At 50.0% G+C, this 15,749-nt stretch overlaps 1 protein-coding gene across 6 annotated transcripts in view; it reads left to right on the top strand.

Moving 5' to 3' along the window:
* The window catches only part of CPXM2 (carboxypeptidase X, M14 family member 2), a 128,274-nt gene extending 113,688 nt beyond the window's left edge, over window positions 1–14,586 (top strand). Inside the window, exons 12-14 of one of the 6 annotated variants that reach the window (XM_060125686.1) lie at window positions 1,087–1,226; window positions 3,343–3,442; window positions 14,132–14,350. In XM_060125686.1, the coding sequence (XP_059981669.1) occupies window positions 1,087–1,226; window positions 3,343–3,442; window positions 14,132–14,151 (260 nt within the window). In that variant the 3' untranslated portion in view covers window positions 14,152–14,350. Of the gene's footprint in view, window positions 1–1,086; window positions 1,227–3,342; window positions 3,443–6,613; window positions 7,635–8,290; window positions 8,608–14,131 lie in introns of those variants that run through there. The other 5 variants (XM_060125684.1, XM_060125685.1, XM_060125688.1 and 2 more) reach the window with 5 other exon arrangements.
* Window positions 14,587–15,749: the final 1,163 nt, after the last annotated feature.

The raw sequence follows: 15,749 nt of genomic DNA, 5'->3' as shown, positions 1-15,749 counted from the left end.
CAAGGGCTGGGCAGACATTACACACACCTGGGTTCAAACCCTGACTGTCCAGACACACGATTCTGGATACATTCCTTAATGCAGTCCTTAACCATTCTCTGCCTCAATTCTCTTATTTGTAAAACTGGGCTATGCTACCTACGTCTCTGCTGGATTTGTGATGAAGACTAAATGAGCTTGGATGCAAAGCGCTAAGGACGGCTTCTGGCTTATGTAAAACACTCGGTAAATGGTGGGATGGATAGTTACGTTTATGAATTAGAATAGACAACTGCAGTTTTTATTCTACAGTTATAGAGCTGTAGCTGAGAGCGGCATGACTCTTGAGCTAAATTTAATTAAACACTAAAAAGCCATACTATTAATTAATGATACCTTTCAAAAAATAAAAAACAACAAAAAGAAAACAAAAGAGAGGGACTTCCCTGGTGGCACAGTGGTTAAGAATCCACCTGCCAATGCAGGGGACATGGGTTTGAGCCCTGGTCCGGGAAGATCCCACATGCTGTGGAGCAACTAAGCCCGTGAGCCACAACTACTGAAGCCTGCATGCCGCAACTACTGAAGCCCTCACACCTGGAGCCCGTGCTCCACAACAAGAGAAGCCACTGCGATGAGAAGCCTACACACCACAACGAAGAATAGCCTCCGCTCGCTGCAACTAGAGAAAGCCTGCACACAGCAACAAGGACGCAACACCGCCAATAAATAAATTAATTTAAAAAAAAAGAAAAAAAATTTTTTAAAGGAAAAAGAAATGATACCTTTATCCTAAAAATACTATTAAACTGAGTTTAATAAAATGAAAATAATTTTATCTAAAAAACGTTTCAGTCCTCCTTTTGTCAAAGATGTCCTACATATGCCTGTCTTCCCCACGGACTGTTCCGGCTGCATCTTCTCTCTATCTCAACCCCCCATTCTGTCCCCCATCAGTTGCTCTAATTAATTTTTTGTGCAGAGTAGACACTTGATACCTCCTTGTTCAAATGAAGTCCTCTGAATCACATTCTTGAACATTCTTGCTGTCTCCCAGGGCCACCTTGAGCACTGTTCAGTTAAAACGTTGTCTGGTTGGCTCGGCAGGTCTCAACGATTTCAGCTACCTTCACACCAACTGCTTCGAGCTGTCCATCTACGTGGGCTGTGATAAATACCCGCATGAGAGCGAGCTGCCTGAGGAGTGGGAGAATAATCGGGAATCCTTAATCGTGTTCATGGAGCAGGTATGACGTGGGCACATGGCTGTGATGGGGTGTAGCTAGTGAACGAAGCCCTTGAGATGGCCAAAAGCCTGAGATCAAATTAGCGCTTCCTACGGTGGCCGTCACCCTGGGCTAGCGACTACAGTGTCAGAAGGAACTGTTGTCTGTGAGCTCTAAGTCGATGTCATTTGCTCCCACTGGTTCATGGTAAGTGAGACTACTTCCAGAGCTCTAGGATGCTGCTCCATGGGGCAGGGGTGTTTGTCCAGCCAGCATACTCAGGCCCCTTGTATTAGTCTGCCAGGGCTGCGTAACAAAATATGCAGGCTGGGGACCTTAAGCAACAGAAATTATGGTTCTCGAGGCTAGAAGTGCAAAATTAAAGTGTCAGCAGGTTGGTTTCATCCTGCAGCCTCTCTCCTTGGCTTGCAGACAGCCACCTCCTCACTGTGTCTGCACATGGTTTTACTCAGTGTGCATACACGCCTGGTGTCCCTGCGTGTCCAAATGTCCTCTTCTTACAAGGACACCAGTCAGATGATAAGGCCCACTCTTAGGGCTTCATCAGCTCTTTAAAGATGCTATCTCCAAATACAGTCACATTCTAAGATACTGGGGGTAAGGACTTCAACATATGGACTTGTGGGGGACACAGTTCAGCCCATAACAGCTCAGAGGCTGAGGAGTCACTGCTGCAGGTGTCGGTGTCACCTGGGAACAGTTCCAACAAGTGCCTGCTGAGCTTCTGCTTGTAGCTGGTGAGGAAGTCCTGCCATGTATGCTGGGACCCTCGCACGCCTTCTTTTCCTCCTGCTCTCAGGGATACGCCTGTCTTGTAGCATTGAGCAAACCGGCTCTAGTTTGGTACTAAAACTAACCAAATAACGTCCATGCCCCTACAAGGAATAGACTCCCAGGAACCAGAGAAATAAAAAGAATGTGGAACTTCATATGACTACCGTGACTCACATTCATTAGGAAGTAAGATGCTGAGGCTGTATTGGGAGGTTGCCCTTCTTCCGTGGGTTCTCATAGGTGAGTCAGAAGAGGCATTCAGCCAAGGGCTTGGGCTGCCAGCTTCCTGGTGCCTGCACCTCCCCATGGTGGCAGAGGTTGGCACTGCGATTTAGCATCCAAGTCTGATCCATGAGGATCCTGAGAGGGTCAGTGCAGCCCACAGCCCACAGCCCACTTTCCTTGCACAGTAGGGTGTGAACCTGTTCCGCCGTCCTGGGAAGCCATGAGCACACTCTCCATCCCCACTCTGGAATTTTGTAAGGGAAGGCTCATTTTTCATTTCATATATGAACAAAGAGAGAAAAGGCCTTAGTCATTCTAACGTGATGATCCCAGTTTAGCCAAAGAGCCTCCTATGGATAAAATGCCCAGGCATAGCAATATGTATAAAGAGTGTCACTGGAAATGATGGTATGTCATCTTGGATCTTCGGATGGGGGAACCTGAGGCACGAGGCTCAAGAGTTGGTGTGTGTCATGTGACACAGCTCATCAGTGGAAGGGCCCTGCGGATGAACTGTACTTTACAGGGATGCTTTTGAGTCTTTTCTCTCCTCTTTGACTCTTTTTTTTTTTTTGCGGTACGCGGGCCTCTCTCTGTTGTGGCCTCTCCCATTGCGGAGCACAGGCTCTGGACACACAGGTTCAGCGGCCATGGCTCACGGGCTCAGCCGCTCCGCGGCATGTGGGATCTTCCCGGACCGGGGCACGAACCCGTGTCCCCTGCATCGGCAGGCGAACTCTCAACCGCTGCGCCACCAGGGAAGCCCCTCTTTGACTCTTAAAGTCTATGTGTTAAGTCTGTAGAGTCCAGGAAAGTCAAAATAAATGTGCTTATAAAAATTAAATTCCATTTTTACCGGATGTGTCTTTTATGAACCATCTCAGATCCTAATATTTTCTAAACCTCTGGAATATTTTAACTCCAGTGGAAGACTTTCCAGTAGATGGACCCAAAAGGAATACAGAAATTTACACACCAAATCCATGCCGAGCCGGGGAGCTTTTGAGCCAGACGTAGCTTTGTGGGGGGCTCTTGGTGTCACTGGGCTAGGCTTCTGGCCCTCTTGGCCGTGCCGGTTGATCAGTGAGCTCATCTGCTTCTCCTGTTTGTCGAGCAGGTTCATCGGGGCATCAAAGGCCTGGTGAGGGATTTGCACGGAAAAGGAATTCCAAATGCTGTTATCTCCGTAGAGGGCGTTAACCATGACATCCGAACAGGTAACTACAAATAATGTGTGTGAACTGTTTCTCAAGAGGAAATATCCATTTTCTTGAAGTGTTTTACTTGAGTTAAAACCACAAGTTGAGGCCCAGAAACTTCTTCCTCTGACCTGGCTTATTGTCTCTTTTCTCCAACTTTCCATGGAGCCCCTGGAAAGCAAGGTGTTCAGCCTCTGCTTTCTGGCTTCTCTCTGTCCCTTATTCAGGTGAAAACCAGAGGCTCAGAGAGGTTGAAGGACCCACTGAAGGTCCAGGAGGCAGGTGGGGCTTGGGTTCAGGCATTGGAGCAGCTGCGTGCTGTTTCCCTTCTTGCTCCAGAGCTGCAGCGCTGGCTGGAAGCAGCCCGCAGACACCAAGCATCTGCACAAGGGCTGCCTTATTCTTGGCCAATTATGATACGAAAACAAGCCCAGGCTTACCCTCGTGCCCCAGGACTCTCGTCACCTGGGATGGCACTTGGCGTGTCCAGGGGGAAGTGAGAAATGGCCAGTTTGACTGATGGCTGATGTTTGCAGTACGATGCAGGGACAGATGCACGTGGAACAGAATCGGTTGGATGCTTAAGTCAGATTGTCAGCGAGCGTTCTGTTGGAGATGGTGTGCCCATAGGCATGTTTAAACCTGCACGCAGAGGTTTTCCTACATGGTGGGGTGGGGGCGACGTTGGGGAGCGCTGCATCAGATACTGCTTTGCTGTCAGCTGCGGTGAGCAGGGCACTGGGTCCTGCATTGGTTTCCAGTGGTTGCCATGACAAATGACCACAGACTGTGCGGCTTAAAGAAACAGAAATTTATTCCCTCACGGTTATAGAGGCCGGGAGTCTGAAATCAAGGTGTCAGCAGGGCCGTGCTCCCCCTGGAGCCCCTGGGAGGATCCCTCTTGGCTTTTCCGGCTCCTGGTGGCTTCAGGCATTCCTGAGCTTCCTCGGCTGCCTCACTCCAGTCTCTGCCTCCGTTTCCTCCTGGCGCCTGCTCTTCTGTCTCTTATGAGGACACTTGTCATTGGATTTAGGACCCATCCACATAATTCAGGATGATCTTGAGATCCTTGATTACATCTGCAAAGACCCTTTTCCCAAATAGGGTCAATTCATAGGTCCTGGGTAGTAGGATGTGGGCCACTGGAGAGTGTGGGGGGCAGGGCATCATTCAACCCAGGGCAGGTCCCGCCCAGGTGTAGCAAACAGGGTCATCATCAGCAAGAGGAAGGAAACCGTGATTTCCATAAAAGAGATCTCTTCAGCCTGCAGACACACTTGAACTGGGAGAAACAAGACTTGACACTAACTTGGCCTGACCTGCGCCCGGGGATCTAAGAGCTTCCTTGTGCCGGGGTGGCCAGCCGCACTGGACATTATGTGGTGTTTCCCAGATGCACAGAGGGAGGCTGAGCTGGGATTGAGGCAAGAGCTTGAGACTCTCAACGTGGTCCCCCTTGCCTTGCCCCATGCTGTTCCCCCTGAACAAGAGAAGGGCCGCTTTCTCCGCTGGCTGGTCACATGCATGAAGACACCCTGTCCTCCCCCAAGTGATCCCTTTTGACCTGTGAGGAAGCAGAGGCTCTAGGACATTAGGATGTGGGTGGGGCTGAGATTCACACCTGGCCCAGGTGTTCTTCAATACCAGGCTACCTGCTCACGTGCCTAGCAGAGAAGGACAATTATTCTGTAAATGGGTGAAATGCCACAAAACAGTAGACTGTGGTGTGATGCCCTGAATCGCCTTCTTTCAAGGTAGTTGCCTGTTTCTTCACGCAGCCATATTTCCTGAGCGTCCACTTGTCCTCCAGGGTCTTATAGCCACTGACCACAAGGCTGCACACTGGCTAGCATGGCATTTGGTACATAGTTGCCCCACATAGGCAGGCATACACTGATCCATTCATTCATTCACTTATTCATTCATTCATTAATTCAACAAATGCAGATTGTAAGCTTGTCACGGGCCAGACCTGCAAGGTGCAGGTGATCACTGTGGATGGAAGGGGCTATTCGATCTGGCTCTGCGTAGGCCTTGCATTTTAAACATTATTAATGAGTGCCTGTAAAGAGCCTGAAACATTCCTTGGACTGTTAGTCTTTTGTAGGCAATGTGAGAAAATAAGAGTTTTAAACAGAGTGGGAGATAAAATGTCCCCAGGGGCCCACAAGCCAGCAGAGAGAGCTTTGCCTAATGGGCTCGGAATTTCAAAGCCCTTGTAATCAAGGAGACAGTTTTGATGAGCTAATGGAAAATGCAGCTCCATCTCCCTTCGTTCCCCACAAAATAATCTCCCAGCATGTTCGCATCACAGAGGAATCCCGTGTGTCACGGATGGTTCTTTATTGCGTTGCTTTCGGGGTCCTTCGTTGCTCCACATAAGCTCTGAATTTGCCTTGATTTCTGTCTGAGGCTTATGTGATCTGACAAGTTTTATTCCAGGAGGGATTTTGCATAAAATAAACAGGGATATTAAGTGGAATTCCACAGGGAGAGAAGCTAGTAAGGATGCTTTCTAAATGCATGTAAATATGTTGGCCCGAAACCTGGCTCAGAATGCCACGTGACTGACCTTTGTTTGGGAACGCTAACCCGACCTGCTAATGAATGACCATTCGTTAGGGCCCGGGTTGTTCCTTCCGTCCACCGATGCTGGGCGATGCCAGCTGGGTGCCAACCTCCCCCTGCAGCTCCACAGAGCACTCACCCCCGAAACACACCCCGGACAGGGCCCCGAGATGTGATAGGAAGGAGGCCAGCACAGCAAAGGTGGGCAGACTGGGGAGAGGATGAGGAGAGAGCCTTCTGCTATTTTGGGGAGAAAAAGAATTACAAAGCCGTCTTATAAATTTGAATCAGTAGAGCTGACAAGCACGTGTTAATTATGGATTTCTTTCACTGCTGGCTTCCTGAACATCTCCCTTGGTGAGAACCTGGGCTGCCCCTTCCCTGGGGGTGTTTCAGACTGACGTCAGTGTGTTCTCGAGGTGGGCACTCCCACCGAAAGGTCTCTCCTCCAGCGGCCTCTATCAAGTTAGTTGGCGGGTGGCCGGTTCTTGGCCTTAACAAATCCACTCCGGTGTTGGTGGGGAGAAAGTACCTACAGCGGCTGAGGCTAATATGTACAACTTCTCACCTTAATAGCACATTTGTATTCATGTCTGTTTGTCTTCATCCCACTTAATCCAGCTGGCATTCATCAAGGACACATGACTGAAACACACAGTTCAGTGGCAAAGAATAAGCCACAGGTCTTACGGAGCCCACAGCTTAACACGGGGCCAAGACGGGACAGGGAGGTCTGGGGGCTGCAGGGGCGGCTCTGGCAGGTGTGCCTGGGAGCTGGGAGCCCGGAGAGACGTCTCAGCGCGTGCCTGCCCAGGAGGCTCGGGCCCGTCTGATAGCAAGACAAAGACGGCTGGGCGTGGCTCTCGGCTTCTGAAAAGCCACCGAGTGGCATTTTATTCAGTTGAGAACCTTGCGTTTTCACTGCAGGAAGACACAGGGTGCAGTGCTGAGAAAGTCAGGGAGCCGTCTGCCTGCATTGCGTGCCTGGGACTCTCACATTGAGGCCTGTTTACCAGGTAGTAGACTGTGCAAACGTGTGGCGAACCACTGCCTGCGTATTTCATTTTTCATGACATCTTGTGCTCTCGTGAGCTCACCACGTTGCATGGGGCGTCTCAGACGAATAAAGATTGTGATGTGAATTTAAACATGGTGCTTCGGAGTGTTATATGCGTGTATGTGGGAGAGAAATATTCTCACAGAGTTCTCTTCCATTCTTTAGGGGACATCAGGGTTCATTCACATGAGTAAAACTTTCCCGGGCCTATGTAGCACTTCACCAAATCCAGGCTTTTCTCCTTAGACCGGGCAGGACAGATCATCATAAGAGAGAAAACAAACCTGGCCCGGGAAGACCAGCTAATCACTAGCTGTGTGACCTTGTGCAGCACGTGACACTTCCCTGGGAATCCAATTACTCATGTAGAAAAGGGGATCATTATACAACCTACGTCAGAACTTGGCTTGGAGGGTTCAGTGGATTGGAGCCTGCGTCGTCCTTCCATGTGCTACGTGGGAGTTGATGTCTCCTTTTCTGTCTCGAAGCCTCTTTAATGGCAGGGGTCCAAGTGATCTCAGCAGGTGTAGGCCCCCTGGGGAGGAGTGGCCTTGGCCTAGAACCCCACTTTATGCAACAAGGATCTAGCGTTGAGTTAAGGATGGACCCGGGTCCAGTTAGGTGCCTGTTGGGTGCCTGACCAATGGTGTAACCGGGGCAGGGGGAGGGGCAGGGGACTCTGCCTGCAACGTCCACGTGTACCTGCTCCATTTCTTCATAGAGGACCATGGAATGAGGTGTGGACCTTGGGGCCTCCCCCCAGGTCGTTTGTAGCCCTTTCCTTCTCTTTTTCAGACATGAAGAGCCCCACCCCTATACTACTATTCTATATTTATAGCCATGCTAAGGGAAGCCAGGAAGCCACGCACAGATGGCTTTTCAAGATGGCATTCTGTGGCGAGGGCATACCATTCAGACATTCAAGTTCATAATGAATGGTGTGTATTGTCACAGAGAAAGGAATGTTAGCGATTGTTTCTCCATCTCTGCTCATGCGTATTAACACTGCGGGGAGCCTACACCCCAGTCCCCTTCCTGTTAAAACCATTAAGGTGGTTTCCAAAAAGGAAAACATCTTGGCTTCCAAAATGCATCAAGAATTTGCATCTGCTGGGGCTCAAATTCCACACTGCTTGCCCGTGAGTCTGTCTCTGGCCAGGAGGCTGGTCTTGGAATAACAGAGCTGGTGATATCGCTGCTAGAAAAGAGCTGCCCTGAATTCCCCTGCTTTCTTTTCACAGCCAGTGATGGGGATTACTGGCGCCTTCTGAACCCCGGAGAGTACATGGTCACGGCCAAGGCAGAAGGTTTCACCTCGTCCACCAAGAACTGCATAGTCGGCTATGACATGGGGGCCACACAGTGTGACTTCACACTCAGCAAAACCAACCTGGCCAGGATCAGAGAGATCATGGAGAAGTTCGGGAAGCAGCCCGTCAGCCTGCCAGCCAGGCGGCTGAAGCTGCGGGGGCGGAAAAGACGACAGCGCGGGTGACCTCCCAACTCTTGAGTCACGTCCTGGACCCCTGCAAATTAAACCACCCTGGTTGTAGCTCCATAGAGGACTCACTCCTCATTGTTTTCTCTGTAATTCAAGAAGGCCTGGGAGGATGTGTACGTTGCAAGGCTGGTCCTGAGGGGAGGCTTAGGATAGTTTCTTTGTTCCCATTTATCCAAATAACTTGGGCAGGGCAGCAGAGGAAGGCTGGTGGGAGGATTCAGCAAGTCATCCTGGGAGTCTGAGTGAGAGAGAGGAGCTTGCCTGTTGAGGGCCTCCTGGCTGTACAGGAAGGGAATCTGGTGCTTTTCCTGTTTGCGCGACAGCAAGAGTTCCCCATGCCTAGCCAATTTGCATGGCTAGAATGGCAGCATTCCCAGGGCTCTGCTGTCCCAAATGTTACCATTCGAGATGCTCACGGGCGTTCTAAGAGAATCTACCCTCTCTGGCCCCAGGACATCCCACGCTGCTGCAGGTAAACCCTGCACTCTGTTGACAATAGAGACATTACTAAGTGAGCATCAGTCGGCCTCTTGAATCAGTTTGTTTTCCCTTTCAACAAAGGATCACGCACATAAGGGGAGAGAAAGGCTGAAATAATTCAAGAGTGAGTGTGGGCAGCAGACGTGCTTTGGGGCTCCTGGCGTGCAGTGGGGTCCACAGAGAACCCCCCAAACTTCCCGCTGCTGCAGTAGCTCTGGGGGCTCCCTGGGTGGGGAGAGCAGGAGGTGCCCCACCTCCCTAAGGAACCAGAGCAGTTAGCCTGGCTCTCCTCTTTGACCTGCTAGGACTTGAAAAGAGCTGGAAGGAGGCTGACTGTCAGCCCTCTCTGTTCAATATACTCCTCCTTTCCTGGAAACGAGCACTCCGAAGCCGGCCGCCATCACTCCGGGAGTTATTTTTGGCGTGTGAGATGCCAGACCATGCAGATTAGACCGAGTTTGATGAAAAGCTCTTAGAATTGTGTGTGAGCGTCGGTGTGAGAGGGGTTATTGAATTGCCGTGCAAGGAAACAGTTCTTCTCACTTTGTATTAATGTTGCTGCCTCACTGACCTGGGAAGAATAGAAAAATAAAGAAAGCAAACGGTGAGCTCCTTCTCGTGTGTGGTTTTCCTGGGTAGACTCGCAGCCACCCAAACACCATGTCCCATCCCCTGTCTCTGCGGCGGGTCACCCTAGCGAAGGTCGGTCAGTCACCCTGGAGAAGGCGCCTGCTTGGGGAGGGGCATCCTGCACCCCCGTCAAGCTCCGTAGTGATGCTGCCAGCGTTGTGTTCCCTACCTCCTTCCCCAGGGGGGCCTGTGGTGGGGTGAAGTCATCCTGACACTTGGGTCCCACTAGTAATTCCTGGGTCCGCCAGTGAGCATCTTTCCAGAAAAGATCCTCATGTCACTTGTTGACAGTCTACACTAGAGATCAGCAAACTTTTCGTATAAAGGATCAGATCGTAAGTATTTTAGGCTTTACGGGCCGTAAAGACTCTGTCACCAGTACTCAGCTCTGCTCTTGCAGCACAAAAGCAGACCTACACCATACGTAAGTGAATGGGCATGGCTGTGTTCCAGTAAGACTTTATTAGAACACGTGGCAGGGAATCCCCGGGTGGTCCAGTGGTTAGGACTCCGCGCTTTCACTGCTGGGGCCCGCTTGGGGAACTAAGATCCCACAAGTCAGTCAGCTCGGCCAAAGACAAAAACAAAAACACATGGCAGCTGGATTTGGGCCCCAGGCTGGGGCATAGTTAGCTGACCCCTGCTATAAACCAGCAGTGCCCAGTAGAACTTTCTGCAGTGATGGAGATGCCCCATTCTGTGTATCTAACACGGCAGCCACTCGCCACAAGTGGCCACTGAGCCACTTGAAATGTGTCTCATGCAACTTGGGAAAAGCATTTCTAGTTACCTAATTTTAATTAATATAAATTTAACTTTCAGTAGTCATATAGCTATTCGCCATATAGCTCTCCATAAAGCCCTTGAAATGATCAGTCAGCCCTGCAGTTCAGAGCGGTTAACCATTCCAACTGCATCAGCAAACGGTAGATCGTCAGGTTCCAGCCACGTCCTACTGGGAGGCCAGGTCCCCACACTTGGTACCAAGGTGATTGTCTCATTGCCACCGTCTAGCAATGGGGCTGTGGCCCTTGTAGCCCTTGGGGCTGCAGTATGCCATCTGCCGCGTTCAGCAGTTCTTGGTCCTCTGCAAGGCCTGTCTTCAGACTTAGCCCATTGACAGGTGTCTCGGGCTTGCAGGATGGAGCTGTGGCTTCCAGACCTGGCACCACCCTTTGGTGTGTGGTCTCGGCCAGACAGCCTCTCTGGTCTCTCATCTGCTCCTGCAAAGTAAGCCCGTGGGCTGGATGGACTGTCGGGGCCTGTCTGGCTGTGGCGTCCCCTGATTTCTGGTGGAGAATTGACCTTCCAGATCCCTAAGGCTCTGTTCTGTTGGAGCCGCTCCTCTACGCAGCCCCGTCGGTGGGCTCCCCGTTGGCTCCATAATAATTCAGCGGCTCCTCCTAGCTGGGCCTTCAAGCCCAGGCTGTCTTCCTTCACCTTCTTCTTTCTGAAGAAGAAGGGCTGCTCTGCAACTGGACTTCTCCCCTGCTTCTCAGCCAGAATTACTCCTCCCGGATCTTGCCTAGGGGCGGCCTTGGGCCTCTGCATCTCCTGTGTCTCCCCACAGCTGAAGACCTTCCTGCTCCTCTCAAGGCCTTTCTCAAATGCCACCTCCTGCGGGAAGCCTTCCTCCGTCTCACAACATGGATGCATTAGGACAGACCCGCAGGGCCCTTGGGGCCTCTCAGGGCCACCGCTCTCCATCCCTTTCCACTGGGGTCATCTTACCTCTGGTTCTCCCCGCTGCTGTTGTCCCAGAATCTCCCCAAGGGCAAGAACAACGTCGTCCCCCTCTGTCTCTGCTCCACAAGTCTGGCTCGGCTTCTTCCTCCCAGCGGGTGTTCAGTAAATACACGTGGAACTGAACTAGCCTTGTGTATGTGCTGCGTTGTTTATAAGAGTCCCTTATAAGTTAAGAAAATGCGACTTCAGAAATTAAAACTCCATAACTTGGATTTATTTAGTGTATTTTCACTTCTTCGAGAGTCTTCACTTTTTTTGCGGTACACGGGCCTCTCCCGTTGCAGAGCACAGGCTCCGGACGCGCAGGCTCAGCGGCCATGGCTCACGGGCCCAGCCGCTCCGCGGCATGTGGGATCTTCCCGGACCGGGGCATGAACCCGCGTCCCCTGCATCGGCAGGCGGACTCTCAACCACTGCGCCACCAGGGAAGCCCGAGAGTCTTCACTTTTATAAGTAAGTCTAATACTTGACTGCGTAGAAGCGTGTCTGAAAGCTTTATAGAAGGTTGTGCGTTCCATCTGGATGTCTTTCTTTAGGGTAAAATCAACACAAAACTTCTGCTTCTGGCAGAGAATCCTCTATTTATCCTGATTCTCCCACTCGGGGCCCAGGTGGTCACTGCAGCATTGCTCTTTTTAATGCCACCTGTGTTTTTGGTTAAAAGGCATTTAAGGAGCTGCTCAAATCAGGGTCCTTCAGGGATCAGAGCTCAGTTTTGATGACTTTAACAGGAAACCCCAAGATTTATCCAGCCTTTGTGTAACAAAGATATTAAGAACAATTTTAAAACTACAATGTGGTTTTTTTTTTGAATTTTATTTTATTTTTTTTATACTGCAGGTTCTTATTAGTCATCAATTCTATACACATCAGTGTATACATGTCAATCCCAATCTCCCAATTCATCACACACCCCCCACACCCCCATGGCTTTCCCCCCTTGGTGTCCATACATTTGTCCTCTGCATCTGTGTCTCTATTTCTGCCCTGCAGACCGGTTCATCTGTACCATTTTTCTAGGTTCCACATACATGCGTTAATGTACGGTATTTGTTTTTCTGACTTACTTCACTCTGTATGACAGTCTCTAGATCCATCCATGTCTCTACAAATGACCCAATTTTGTTCTTTTTTATTACAATATGTTGTTAATGTCTAAATCATGATGTAGTATAAAGGATGTTGTATTTACTTGGTATTTGGGTGGCTGGACTGGAAAAGTATCACAGGTTTGCTGGTTCAGAATTGGCCCTGGCGATCGCCACCCTGCCTGGAGAAGCTCAAATTCCCATGCCACTTCGTGTTGGTATCCCCATACCCAGCTCCAAGTTCCCAGTCAAGACATAAGGAGTCCAGAAAAAATTAGAAAAATGAAATCAGAGAGCTGGAGCCCATGGGATAGTGTCTTCCAGTGCCTTCTGGTATGTACAGAGGAGAATGACATGTCTTTAGAGCTGAGGGCACCTCAAGGTCAATGTGTCCAAGGATGGAAACCAAGTTTCCTCTTGCAGGCCAATTCTGATTTATCGGTAGTAGTTGCTTGGAGCCCTGTGTTAAGAAAGATTCTGAGGCAAAGTCCTGGCTCAGTGGGAAAGAATGCTGCAGTTGATTAGCTGTGTCTGCTATGGGTATGGAAGGAGGTGACAGCAGTGATTCCTTATGTTTCCATCCCTTGAACTAGCCCAATCCCCCTGAGTTTAGAGATGGAAAAACCAAGGCCTATGGAGAGGCACAGAGTATCCAAAGTTGTGTCTCAGCCCATGGCAGAGGCAGGACTCTCAGAGCAATGCTCTTTCCACTGCCCTCCTGAAACACTGTAATTGGGTCCTGGAGCAGCCCTACGGTCTGTGCCTCTTGGCCTGACTTTCTTAGGAGCAAAGAAGGTGATGGAAGCCTTGGGAGTCGGGGTGCATTTGGGAAATCAGAGGACGAAAGATGGTAACCCTTATTTGATCAGCTTGTCTGGGGGAACTGTCAGTGAGGAACTGATGGAATGTGCAATAAAGCCCCGAAGAAGCTATTGGGCCTGATTCTGGATGCCTTTTTGCCATCTTAGTTCTCTGTCCACTTCAGACGACTGAACAGATGGGTGCTGCCCTGACTCCTGGCCCCATTTTGATTTTCAGTGAACGATGCTCGTCACAGGTGCAGCTCCGTGTCCTTCACAGCCTGGTCAGCTTTCTGAGTTCAACATCACGCTGGGGTTTCTTGTTACCTAATCTACCGTAAGAGCAAACCTGACGGAGGAACGGGGACAATGGCTCCACTCATGCTCATTAGTGCCTCGTTAGTGGACTGTGTCTACATCTGGTCCATTTGTCAGCATCCGTGGGAGGACCTCTTTCTGGAGCCCCCTCCAAGCCTCTCTCACTCACCTCTGGCTCATTTTAGAGCAAAGTATTTAGGAGCCTGGTCCTTGGAGCCGGGAGATCTGGGTTGTAGTGCCAGCCCTGCCTCTTAGTCCCTGCACAGCCTTGGGTAAATTATATAACCTCTGTGACTCAGTCTTCTCATCTGTAGAATGGGAATACAAGTAAGTCCCCCCACATACAAACCTTCAGGTTTCGAACTTCCAAAGATGCGAACACGCATTCGCATGTCCAGTCACATAAGTTCAAGTGTCTGGCGTATGCTCTCATGTGCATGCATCCTCTACAAGTGGTTGTGCTTTTGTGTACTTTACTGTACTGTATAGAGTACAGTAGTACAGTATCTTTATTTCCAGCTAGATCTGCAAGAGGATGACTTCATTGAACTCCTTGCTGTGCAACATGAGGAGCTTACTAATGAAGACCTGATGGAATTGGAGGCCCAGAGAAAGGACGGAGAGAGACAAGAGGAAGAAGTAACCGAAGAACCGAAGAGGTTCACGATACAGGAAATGGCAGGGGATTTTCTTTATTTGAGGAGGCACTGTTAGTTTTTGAGGCACAGGACCTGAACGTAGAACAGTACACGCAGGTTACAGCAGCCATTTAGAATGCAATCCAGTGCTACCATGTCATCTATGACGAGAAAAAAGAGCTACTACCCAGACATCACTGGATCGTTTTTTCAAGAGGGTAGATAGAATTGAATCCAGCAAGGAACCGGAACCTCTGCCATCAACGTCAGGTGTGAGTGACATTGCAGCTTGCCCTCCGTCTCCTATTGCTGACGACCCTTCAGCTCTACCATCTCCCACCTCCTGTCCCTCCTCCACGGAGTAACTCTTCTTGTCTGTTCACTCAATGCCAGACCCCGTACGCCAGCTGTTGTACTGTACTACTGTCCTTTTCAAGATACTGTACTGTAAGATTAAAAATGTTGTCTTTATTTTTTGTGGGTTTTTTTAATGTATTATTTGTGTGAAAAGTATCACAAACCTATTGCCGTACAGTACTATATAGCTGATTGTGTTAGTTGGGTACCTAGGCTAACTTTGCTGGACTTACGAACAAATTGGACTTACGAACGCGCTCCTCGGAATAGAACTCGTTCGTATGTAGGGGACTTCTGTAGTAACAGGACCTACGTCACATGTTTTTCGTGAGGATCCACGCTGGGGGACATTTAGGCTGGTACCCGGCACACTGCAAGCGCTGAGGCAGAGAAGAAGCAGCTAAATATTCTTCAGGCGCTATGTTCCCAGCAACGTGCTATATAACCTTTAATCCTCACGGTTGCTGATATCGTTAGAGGTAAATATCATTATTTCCATTTTTCAAATAGGAAGCCGAGGCTTGGAGCATGCATCAATACGTGGAGCCCGACCATCTACTTTGATGGTTTTAGGTTAATTACTACGAGGGAAGCGACCATCTTGATCTACACCCTAATTTGCTCTGGAAACCTGCCTCAGCGGAGTGGGTGAGGGAAGTAAGAGCTGAGCTGGGGAGACAAACAACCTCGGAGCTACAGAAGTAGATCTCCGGGGTGTGAAGAATACCTATGGCTTTTAATGAATTTTCACTGAAAGTCACGGCTTCCTGTGTGACTCTCCCTCGCCCCTCATTCCCTCTAGACATGCGCTCTAGCTGTCAGCCTCCCCAGATGGGCCAAGGGGACACAGCAAAGGCCATTGTCCTCTGGGTGTTGTCCCCATCAGCCCTAGGAAGTGCAGAGACTCCGGAACCTCAGGCTCTGGTTCTGTGCCCTCGGCAGATTCAATCGGAACACACTGCACAGGGCCAGGGGGATTCTTCAGGGCAAGGAGAAGAGGGGGACCTTCGAACGCCATGGAGAAATTTTCCCTGGTACTCCCAGATCTGCAGAGGAAGGAAAGAGCCCATGGGTCACTGCATCTCCTGGATGGAGTGGAGAGCAGTGGGATAGAGAGGGAGGAGGTGGAGCTTTGGGGGACG

This window comes from Lagenorhynchus albirostris, chromosome 16, assembly GCF_949774975.1.
Source record: "Lagenorhynchus albirostris chromosome 16, mLagAlb1.1, whole genome shotgun sequence".
Taxonomy (NCBI): Eukaryota; Metazoa; Chordata; class Mammalia; order Artiodactyla; family Delphinidae; genus Lagenorhynchus; species Lagenorhynchus albirostris.
Note: the sequence above shows the minus strand (reverse complement) of the source record. Positions and strands in the feature narration are given on the sequence as shown.